The sequence below is a fragment of the Coffea eugenioides genome, chromosome 11 (genome assembly GCF_003713205.1).
Source record: "Coffea eugenioides isolate CCC68of chromosome 11, Ceug_1.0, whole genome shotgun sequence".
Lineage (NCBI taxonomy): Eukaryota > Viridiplantae > Streptophyta > Magnoliopsida > Gentianales > Rubiaceae > Coffea > Coffea eugenioides.
This window is the reverse complement of record NC_040045.1, coordinates 52336326-52348508: the sequence shown is the minus strand read 5'-3', so window position 1 is coordinate 52348508 and position 12183 is coordinate 52336326. Positions and strand designations below refer to the sequence as shown.

At 36.7% G+C, this 12183-nt stretch overlaps 1 protein-coding gene across 1 annotated transcript; it reads left to right on the top strand.

Moving 5' to 3' along the window:
• The first annotated feature begins 6873 nt into the window (after positions 1-6873).
• Positions 6874-12089, top strand: LOC113751235 (lysine histidine transporter 1-like). The gene is made up of 8 exons (XM_027295172.1): positions 6874-7311; positions 9925-10082; positions 10249-10635; positions 10725-11118; positions 11225-11330; positions 11415-11506; positions 11594-11662; positions 11742-12089. Exons 1-8 carry the CDS (start codon positions 7261-7263, stop codon positions 11838-11840), a joined length of 1356 nt encoding a protein of 451 aa, XP_027150973.1. The 5' UTR covers positions 6874-7260; the 3' UTR covers positions 11841-12089.
• Positions 12090-12183: the final 94 nt, after the last annotated feature.

Here is a 12183-nt window from a genome sequence, read left to right as displayed (position 1 = left end):
GTGGATCAGATTGGAGGAACAGAAGAAACGGATTCTTGTTCTTGTTCACAGATAGGGGACAAAATAAAATATTGCTTTTTTTAAAAATAAAATAAATGGGCTGTGAATGTGTGAGCGTGCAGGTAGTGCCGCTGGTCTCTGACCCAATGGGTTTTAAGCCCATCATGTGATCGCTCATTTCAAAAGAATTTTGTACCGTTAAATTCGTATCAATTTTAGGGGGGGGGGGGCGAACCGACCCGAGGCTTGAATTTTGACGACGAACAAGTAAAAGACAATTCCTTGAAATTTGATTGTCAAGGTTACTCCGAATGGGATCCAGCAGAAGCCCAGTCACCAGGTGACATTTGAAAAATATTATTGTGCCTCCAACGGCAGGCAGATAAAAAGTACCCGATAAAAATCAAGATTTGACACTTTGGGTTCACTCAACACGTGGGAATCCCCATCAAATGCTGCAAGCGGTTTCGATTCCGCAGTTTTCATACCAAGCTGCGGTCCGGTCCGGTATCCATGAAATATATTAAATCAGCAGCATGAGGAGAGAGGAGACCCATCAGTCCTTGCTCCTCAATGTCATTGCTTGCCACTTTGACTCTCAGTCATTGAGTGCATATATTGTAAACCGCTCATAGTACTACCTAATAAACATCAGGTTTGCTTACAAAATAATAATACATAAATAAACATCAGGTTACGTACTTTGACCAATTCAAAAGCACATACAAATTAGATGATCAAATCAACGAGGAAAACAACAAATTAGACTAAAAAAGAAAAATGCTACAACCAGTTTTTTATTTTTATTTTTTTTCCTTCCTTTGGGTTGGAAAATTGGTGGTGTTTGTATTGCAGTTATATATATATATATATATATATAATTCTTACATGTTTTCTGTGAACACATTTCTCATTCATCTTTTTATTTTATATGTATCAAATCATTGTAGTATATTTTTCTATTTACATCAAATCGCTGTAGGATGTTTTCCATACAAACTCTAAAAAATAGCAATCTTCTATTCGAATGAACTGAATATCTTTTATAAGGAATCAGAGGAATATGCGACGATTTTTTCCAGGAAATTCCCAACGACAAATACACACTATGCCTTCCTTTCTATCAAATCGATCATGATCACTGCCTACATTCCAAGAAATTGTGTAGCACCAATAGGAACTAATAAAGAGACCCGCGATTCCGTAGAAAGACATAACGATCCCTTATGGAAAAAAATAATTTGTTGAGACGGAAAAGAAGATGGAGTATCAAATTTCTACGAACGGGAACTTTATGTGCTCATTGAAAATGATTTAGATAGGATAAAGTCAATGAATGGTTTCGATTCACAGCCAAGAATTTCCCCGGCAACTGCAAACTTCCTGATGGAGATGGAAGGTCCTGTTTCCACAAGAAACTTTGAACCATTAGGTATGGCTGCTGCTGCAGTGCAAACGTTGCAGAACATGAGGTACGTTTTGTTGATGACAACTGTAGGGTAAACTTTTACATGCTTTCACCTTAAATTCATGCTTGTTATGGATAAGAAAAAAAAAATTAAATTAAACTTTTCTTGCAGTAAAATCTGAAGTAGTAGTACTACTTTTTTATTACTATAACCACACGAGCACCAGATTAATAGTTACATTACAGGATGCCCCTCCCTCATCTAAAGGAGCAGTCAGCAATCAGCAGCTACACCAAGCGCTGAAACCTCATTTATGCTAGTCAGTTTCGGCGAATTTCAGTTACCAAATGTAATTAATTAGGATGGTCCACCAAATAATTTCCTTCCGTCATTCAAGAAAAGGAAAATGCTATTATCAAAAAAAAAAAAAAAAAAAAGGAAAAAGGATGAAGAAGATGACGAAGAAATGCGCATCCATGTGGGCCCATATGGCAGCAGTACTACTGCTTTTTTTCGAGAAACTACTGCTACAACTACGGAGCATGGCGTTGTAGTGTGAAAGTGTGGGCGTTGACTGAGAGGACCTCTTCGTTGGTCAAAGTCGTCGCTGGTGTACTTTAATTTATTCTGAATCTTCCGCACAATTTTTTGGGGTTTGGATTCCGCCTCCGCTCTCCTCTCCAGGCGGGGGAATGCCCATTCAATATTTCAATTCCCCCACAGCCCACAGCCCACTTGCTCTGCTGAAACTACACTTGCAAGCTAGCCACCCACCATGACTATAGGTGGCAAATCAACCCATTTAATTAAATTTATTAATATTCGTTCATGAATAGATGGGTATGGATATCTTAAATTTTTGTATATGGGTATAAATGGGTTACATCCATTTATTAAATGGGTATTATTGGGTAACCCATCAAACCCAATTAACCCATTTAGAATTATTTTCCCCCAAATTACCATTTTTTTTTCAGATTTTTCATTTTGTTATGATGTTAACTACTTTTGTTTCATTATTATTGTTATTTGTTGGTTTTATTTTATCATTTTATTTTCTCTTAATTTGTTAACTTACTCATTTTTTAGCATTACCAATTTATGATAAAGTTTTAGCCTCTTTTCCTACATTTTCAAAATGAAATTTTAAATTTACAGATGAATAAAATATTAGGGGTTCAAAATTTTTGGATTAAGTTTTTATGTTAATTTTTATAGTACTTAATTTAAATTTTTTGTATTTTTGTTATTCAATTATTAAATAGTATGTAATTTTGCGACATAGAGTACGGATAGGAAAAAAATTGATAATTAGGCTTATTGAACATTATAAGTAAATATTTAAAACTTGAGGGATATAAATTTGTAAAGAAGAAGTGAAAATTTGGCTTCTAATTCCCAATTTAGATTCACTCTCCTTTAGGCTAAACTTGCGCTCTATAAGGTGGAAGACAGTACAGGATTTATATCTTTCTAATGTTAAAAGTAGTTGGTATTTCCATTCAGAGAGCGATTATTGAAGGATTGTATATCACTTTTAGATTGAGTGAAAAATCACAAAAATTTCTTCTATATTTGTGAACTTATTTGTAACTTTTGAAAATGACAAACCTCGTAGAGGCTAAGCCAGGGAGTTTGGGGCAGTAGGAACCTATTTCATTTCACTGCGAGCGAGCGAGTGAGTGAATACGTTGATTCTATGTAAACCTTGGGTTGGGGCGGGGGGCCAAGAGTAACATGGCTTTCATGTGCAATAGGGGGCGCTGGGTCAGTCTCCAACTCGGAAAATGCTAAATAGAGCCGCGGTTGATGATCAATTCATGGATACGGATCACCGCATTTTTTGTTGTCAATGCGTCATGGTCCATGACGCATCGACAACTTTGGACTTTTGGCTTTCTGCAGTTCTGGGGAAGCGACAGGCTGCCAATGGACTGCTGGACCGCTAGGGATAGCGAGCTATTTAAGTAAATTTATCTGTTCATATCATTAATATATATATATATATATTTTTTTTATTTTAGATACATTAATTATAAAATGTAACTAGTGACCAGCAAAGTTATTTTTTATCCGTGAAAGTTGACCTTTCCTATATAAAGTTGACCTTTCCTTCGCTTATGATACACATAATTTCAAAGGCAGAAATGAGAAATCAATCTTTCACGTTCCACATGTCCAAGATGGATCCACAAATTCGGGCCGGGGCGGCGGGCACTGTCTGAAATTAGTAATTTGGATGTTTCAAAAAGTTAAAATATTCGTCTTAAGGCCAATCAAATTCAAATGCCGCCAACCAACTTGATCCATGTCCCCACTTCACTTTGCACAGACACATTTGAGAGAGATTGGTATTTTATAATTATCTCAACAGAAAATGCAATCCCGACGTGCCTCAATTAACCATACAACGAGTTTTTCAAGTCGGCCTTTTCAAAATCGGCCACAAATTCAAAAGTCAGTAGTGTATTGAGGAAAGCGAAAAATAATTCTCTTCGCTTATCGAACCAGAATAAATAAGCAATAGAAATGTGCCAGTAGTAGAAGTAGTATTCCTTCCGTTTCCCGCCGACCTCAGAATTATACACATGCATCTTTAGTTTTCATCTACAAAACCAAAAGGTCACAATAATGAATTCTCAATCAGGCAAAAGATCCGCACCCCCCCAAGGGGTTGTACAGTACAGTGTGCGCTGCCCCAATTACGGAGAAAGGCATGGTGTGCCTGTCGTAACAAACTTTGTGCTTAAACCACTCACAGTTTTTTTTTTTTTTTTTGGGAGTAAATACCAATGCTTGGCGACTTTGTCAAGGGAAATAATGACGCTTATGTGATCAAGCATATCGATTTCATCCAAATTTAAAATATTTAATTTGGATGTCACATAATTGACTAGGTAGCAAGATAACATCCAGTGACGTCTAGTTGCTCTCTCTCTCTCTCTATATATATGCGTGTGTCCGTATACATACATATATATATGTTTTCACAAACATTTTCTCTCTTTATTGTAATTTTCGTATTCACAAATGTTTTTCACACAAAAATCGAAAGACTTTTATTCGTGAAATAGAACAACAAAAACATGTTCGATAAACTTTTCCTCATTATATATATATATATATTTAGAGTAAATCTTATATGCACTGATATTATATATACTATCACGATTAGATGCATGATACATATACAAAATTTGAGTTTCATATTCAAATTCGAATTATGTATCATGCATTCAATGGTGAAAATGTACATACTGTTAGTGTGTGGAATATTATTTCATTTTTTAAATAATATTGTTATCTTACTAGAAATAGAAAATCAATTAAAAAAATAAAAGAATTATAAAGCACCACCCTCTCACTGTGTTACATAGATCTGCAAATTTTCATTAGAACCCAACATGAAATACCCAAAACTGAGATTCAAAGAAAATAGATTGGTTGTTAAATATATAATTACATAGTATGGCATTGGATTTTTGTTAAATTTTTTATAATGTAGTTCGGATAGACTCAAATATTTTAATATCTCCCATTAATAATTAATCCTTATTTGTTCACCCATTCTATGGAAATAATGGAACATAATACAAATGAAAAAGGTGATTCTAATCTCATATACAAACTACCTACACACAAACCCAAAGAGATCCAGATTAGGCTGTTCTTTTTTCATTTCAGTCTATACACACACATTTTTCACCCAAATCAAGATTCTGCGAACGTTGAGGATAGCACCTCAATCTTTTGTACCAATGTAAGAGGGACCGTAAATCATAACTGGAACACTTGAGCCAATAACAAGAACCATTAAATTTTGTTGAATCGCCTAGCTACAACTGTGTTTTTTTCGTGCTTTAATTAGTTTATGACGTGCATAAGTCAGTACTTGTTAGTTATTTTGCAGATAATCTCCCAGGAAGTTACTCATTCATCGCCTCAAATGCATTTTTCCTATAATTTGCAACAAAATACGTTGAAGTCGGTGTGTTTGACTAGGAGATTATTTGGGATAATCTTTTAAGAAATACTGTAATACTTTTTTTTTTATATAATGTATGTGAAATAAACAGGTAATTAAAAAAATATGTTGATGATGCAAACAGCTCAATATTTGTAAATAAGGTGTAAATAATGTGCAATCCAAATAAATATATCTTTCACTATAATTACACGATTAAAAAAGATTTTCTCAATTCATTTCCCCCACCCCTTCATTGTCTCCCACCAGTAAAGGGCGTCCATTCATGGCTTCCACTGATAGACACACATTAGACCCGAAGGTCTAAATTTTCGGTGGATGTTTGATTTTCCACGAGTACCGGATAAATTTTCGGTAGATATTTAATTTTTCCATAGGTTAAATATAATGATTGGATTGCTTTGATGTTAATTTTCCTTTAAACCTAAAAATTGTCATTTTTACGTATTTTATTATACTCAGGCATAAACATAGGCAAATCAAAAGAATTAAAAAAAAATATGCTTCCTCCGTTTCGCTTTGATATTTTTATTTTTATTTTTTATTCTTCCCAAATATAATCCACTTACCAATTGAAGAATATTGTTAAATTTTAACTTATATAAAATACCCTTATTTAATTTAAGTTGTTATCAGTTATATAACCTACCTTATTCATTAATTGCTTTGATTCATTACCTTGAATAGTGCAACTTAATTTCCATCAATTTTGTTGTTGTTATTAGTGTAAAGATATAATGATTAGTTATATTACTAATATTAATGTAAGAGTATTTCAGAAAAATAGTATGCTAGATTTACTCTTCCAATAAAATTAACTAAATTTTCTTAAACGGCGTGGGAAAAAAAATCAAGACTGTCAAAGTGGGATGGAAGGAATATTTATATAAGTTATTGGGCTCAGGATGAACATAGACCACTGCAAAATAAATAATTAAAAAAATGTTCCTCACAATTTACCGGGTCACTTTTTTACCGGGTCTTTTTTTTTCCCCTTTTTATAAAACTAATTATAGTATATAATAAATGGATGTTGATCCATCGTTTTCTTTCACTGTAACACTACAAATTTGTGTATATGGTAGATATCGTATCCAAGATGATGTGTTGCAACTTTGCTCCAAATGATTCTAAAACTAGTAAGTATACCACCAACTAAATGTCTGTTTGATTCATGAACTGGCGAAATATTGTTCACTATCATGTGCTAAAATTGATATTGATTCCAAAAATTAATAAAACTGCAAAATTTGGCCAGCAAGATAGGGATCTCCAAATTAATACTATAAAAAGATCCTTGTTAATTATGGCTTACAGGTAGATAACACACGCTAATTACCCAAAAAAACGTGGGACGGCAACGTGAGCTGCCGGCCAATTGTCAGTGTGTATGGTTCCAGGAATTTTCTTAAGAAACTACACATACTTACTAGTATATATTATACAGCTCAAAAAACAATCACTTGCCTTCAATGAAGACCTGGGAAAGTCAAACAAAAACGTCGTCTTCACTCTCTCCCTCTCTACAGTTTACGTAGAAGATATACTCAGTAGGTAGGTGCCGTAGAGGAGGGAGGACACTCTGGATATTCATTGTATATATCTACATCCATCCACTTTTTGTTCATATATAAATATATACGCCGGAGGTTTCCATAGATTTCCTCGTTCGTATCTACTGCCGTTTTGTCCTTCCGAACCTCAGACTGCTGCCTCTCTGGACTCCTCCTCCTTTGTAACACAGGTGTAATCATTTCTTCTTTTTTTGGGGGGTTAAAAGACAAGCGAGGAGTTTCGTATTGTGTCCGGCTGTTCTTCGTCGGTTGCTCATCTCATCTCCAAGCTTTCTAATTCCTCCGCATCATCATGGGAACTCAAGCTCCAACTGATCATCTCCACTACGACGACTCCAAAACAGTAAGTCACGCCCTCTCCCTCTCTTTCTCTCTGTCAAACGCGCACAGGAACTCCCCAAATCCCCCCGTGCATATTTGGGATTTGACCGTCCCTGACGTACGTTAAAAAAAGTAGGTATTCTTTTTATTTCCTCGAACCTTTTTTTGGTTGATGGAAAATACTAGTACTACTACTACTGTTATTAGTGATGCATGGTAACACCCCTGTAAGAATTTTAAAAGCTTTTTTTGTTCTCGTCATGCATGATTAACTCAAGTAGCAGCAAAAATGGTCCCCGGACAGACGCCTATGGCGAAGTAAAGATGAGGAGGTAATCAAGGGACCTGGAGAAAATTGATTCTTGATATTATTATTACTGTTAAGCTTAGAAGAAGTTAGGTACCGCCAGTAATAATCTCATCTACGTGGTCATTAATTAGTTTGGAGTGCACCTGCGTGAAAGAAATATTTTGAAAAATGGATCGATGTAGTTCCTTCAAGACTTCATTCTATCGCAAGACAAGCTTTAATTACATCATGCATTCATATGATTGAATAGTAAGGAAGGGTCTCCATTTTGAATGATCGTAGTGAAATTTAACCAGCTGGCGTCCAGTAATAATATCCAAAGCAACTGTAATTAGTAATTACCCCCATATATATATATATATATATATGTATGTATTGAAGAAGAAGAAGGAGAAGGATAAGAAAATGTGGCGTGCCAAACTGGCCGCTGGACAGTGGGGTTCTCGTGACAATGGCGATAACAATTACGGCCGTTGACTGGGTGAGTTTAGAGTTTAGGATCTCACCACATGGCATAGGCGTTTGGTTGGCTACAAGTCAAGTGCGGAACTTGGACCCATTGCTGGTGTGGTGTGTTTGACTTTTCAGAGTAGGATTACGTAGCTCTTTTAAACTATGAAAGTTGAAAGTTGAAAGTTGAAACCAAAACCCCAACCCTTTTTCATATTTCAGCTTCGGGTTCTTCATGTCTCGGTTACACGATATTTTGATACTTGAAAAAATGATGAAAGTCAATATCTCCACAATTGGCGGCACCCATGGTTGTTTCTATGAATCTACTTCTTCTTTTATTTATTTATATATATTTTCAACATGCTGGTGCTAGCGGTATTGTTTGGATTGCATTTTTTTAAAACTTTTTATAAAAAAAAACATTGTTGTGATTTGACATACATGGAATAAAAAGTTGATTGAAAAATGTATTTACGAAAACGTAGTAATTTTTCAAAGACCAAACAAGGCCTAAGCAATGCCCTTCTTCCAAGGATTTCATTGCTTCTAAGGTCCAACTTCCCATGTCGGTAACTTTCTTCCTTGGATTTTCGTGATACTCCTACCAATGACAGTGGACCGCAGCATTCATAATTCATAAAGTAATACACATGAATTTCTACGTTTATTTCCCCTTTACAACTAGTCCTCACTTTCCATAATTAACTAGCGGTGTGTACGCGTATACTTTCGATAGGTTTGTTTTTCTTTTTCATCTATTTTAAATTATAATTTATTTTTTAATAAAAAATATAATTAATTTATAACTTCTTTAAAATGCACTTTTTCTAATTAGTCACACCCCCTATTTAACGGAAGGATATCTTATGAAAGTATTGAACTAAATTTATTTTTCTAATAAAATCAACTAATTTCTTTAAATTATGTGAAAAAAAAATCAAATTTATCAAAGTGGAACGGACGGAGGGGAAGAGAGGGAGTACATTAAATAATGTATCAGTCCCAGTTAACAAGTGTCTTGGGTAGTTTAAACAAATTCATGAATAAGAGTTGCTTTCAGCTCCGTCGAAGCCTTACTGGGAACAACGGTATGCGGTTCTGTTCCCGTCGTAGTAAGTAGTAACTGAGCAGGACGTCGGGATGATTGGGAAGGTTGCGGTTGTGGGCTTTAGGCCTTCGTCGTTGCGTGCTTGGCATTCATTCACTTTTTTGGAATCATGTGTGGCTGGCTGAAAGCGTAAAACTTCCAAGAGTCTTGGAAACTTTTTTGTAAAAGTGGGAGTGGTGGATCGTTATTGTCGTCCAGCCCACAATGCATCGTCCTCTTGTCTCTGTCAACCGAACTGTGGTGTTTTGTTTTGTTTCGTGTCAACCTAACTATGGTTCTGTTTTGACGTCACCGTCAAAAGGTGTATATCAGTCTAGTTCTTCTTTTGGTAATTACACATCTATTAAGTTCTACCGTCGATTGTTAAGTTGCGACACTTTTTGGCCTCCAGTTACAAGCCCACACCAGCCCTCCCCACCCCCCAAAAAAAAAAAAAAAAAAAATTGCGCTAGTAAATATGGAATTAGAGAGACATTCTACTTATGGCTAAATTTGCCCATCAAATTTGTGGATAGGCTTTGTTTCTATTGGATTGCACTGAAGCCAGAATTTTTTTTTAGTTAAAAATGATCTACTGTAACATGGCTCCACGCTTATTTTGAAACTATGCTGCAATATGATTAAAAAAAATATGATGTCTTTTTTTCAGGTGTCTTTTTCAGGCCCATATTTCCCTCAAATTTTTTTCTTTTTCCTTTTTGTTTAACAATTCTGAATGAAATTCAATTTGAAATTTATGAACGAAATTATGCGGAAAACTACAGGTGGACAATCGAACGGCTGAAGAGAAGGCAATTGATGAATGGCTTCCTATTACGTCCTCAAGGAATGCAAAATGGTGGTACTCGGCCTTTCACAATGTCACTGCCATGGTGGGAGCTGGAGTGTTGAGCTTGCCTTATGCCATGTCCAAGCTTGGATGGTAGGGTTCCTTTTCTTCTGAGTATTTAATCTGGACTTTTGGGTAGTGTTCATCTTATATAACTCCTGTTACTTAGGATGTAGAATAGTCGTACTAGTAGAAATCTTGATCCTAATCTTGCTGGTGGACTGACAAGCTTTATGTACGATCATCAAAAATTTTTTAGGGGGCCTGGAGTGACTGTAATGGTCTTATCTTGGATTATCACTCTGTACACCTTATGGCAAATGGTTGAAATGCACGAAATGGTTCCGGGGAAACGTTTCGACAGATATCACGAGCTAGGCCAGCATGCTTTTGGTGAGAAACTTGGTCTCTGGATTGTAGTACCCCAACAGCTAGTGGTTGAAGTGGGCGTGGACATTGTTTACATGGTTACTGGAGGGAAGTCATTGAAGAAGTTCCATGACTTGGTCTGCTCAAAGCCTTGCAAGGATATCAAGACTACCTACTTCATTATGATCTTCGCCTCTGTTCATTTTGTGCTCTCCCATCTTCCAAACTTCAATTCCATCTCCGGTGTGTCTTTGGCCGCAGCCGTCATGTCATTGAGGTATTCCCCCAGCGTCATCTCTGGTTTTTACTGTTTTTATTTTGATTCTTAAGCGGTTGCAATGCTGACGTGACTGTGTTAATATGTAGTTACTCCACCATTGCTTGGGGTGCCTCCGTGAAAAAGGGCGTCCAACCAGATGTGGAATATGGCTACAAAGCTACGACTACAGCAGGAACACTTTTCAACTTCTTCGGTGCCCTGGGAGATGTAGCTTTTGCTTACGCCGGTCACAATGTTGTTTTAGAGATTCAAGCCACCATCCCTTCTAAACCTGGGAAGCCTTCCAAGGTGCCCATGTGGAGAGGAGTGGTTGTTGCCTACATAGTTGTGGCATTGTGCTATTTCCCGGTTGCTTTTATAGGGTACTGGATGTTCGGAAACAGTGTCGAGGATAACGTTCTCCTCTCATTGAATAAACCAACCTGGCTAATTGCGATGGCTAACATGTTTGTCGTGGTTCACGTAATCGGAAGCTATCAGGTAAGGAGGCTCTCCCCTCTGTTGATGTAGTTTTGAGCTCATTTTTCACGAGGTTGTTTGGATAGGACATCACAATCGCGATATCTGTGGACTGTTTTGATTGCAGATTTATGCGATGCCGGTTTTCGACATGATTGAAACTGTGCTCGTCAAGAAATTAAGATTCAAGCCCAGTTGGACGTTGCGCTTTGTTTCGAGGAACATTTACGTGGGTAAGTGATGGCATTTGATTGTTTTAGACCTTCTCCTTGGATTGAAAGTTGCATTGAAGTTTGATAGGGATGTCTTGACTGCAGCTTTCACAATGTTTGTTGGTCTCACATTCCCATTCTTCGGCGGACTTCTTGGATTCTTTGGAGGCTTTGCTTTCGCCCCAACGACATACTTCGTGAGTACCCTCTCAGTATGGGCCCTTTTTGTCTTTTTCATCTTCCTGCTGTATGGGTCTGGTCTGCTAAATCCATCTTTTCTGCAGCTCCCCTGTATCATGTGGCTTGCCATCTATAAACCGAGGAGATACAGCTTGTCTTGGATTACAAACTGGGTACGTGCAACTTGGGACGCTTGAAATCGTAGGGTTTTAAGTATAGAAATTTGAAGCTGATCTAACTTGGTTTTGGCAGATTTGCATCATACTGGGAGTCCTCTTGATGGTTATTGCGCCAATTGGAGGGCTAAGACAGATCATACTTGAAGCGAAGACCTATAAATTCTACTCGTAGAGGCAGAGCAGCTTGCCTACAGCGAAGGATGTAGTGATATAGGTAAAAAGGAAGCAGTCAGAACTCAGAAGAGCGTCAGCTTCGCCATGGAAGCAGTCGACGGGTGGGTGGGCTCATCACTAGTCATGGCGGAATAGGAATTCCGAATTCATACTAGAAGCAAGTATAAAGATGTATTGAAGTGCTCTTTTGAGTAAAAAAAAATTCATGCTGGTTTGGTTAATACATACATCCGCGGTTTTTTTTTTAGTGTGTGTGTGTGTGTGTGTGCATATGTAGTATTTTCTTGTGATCCTTTTGGAGTGTATGATGCATTGGTATAATATGGAAAATTGCTCATACA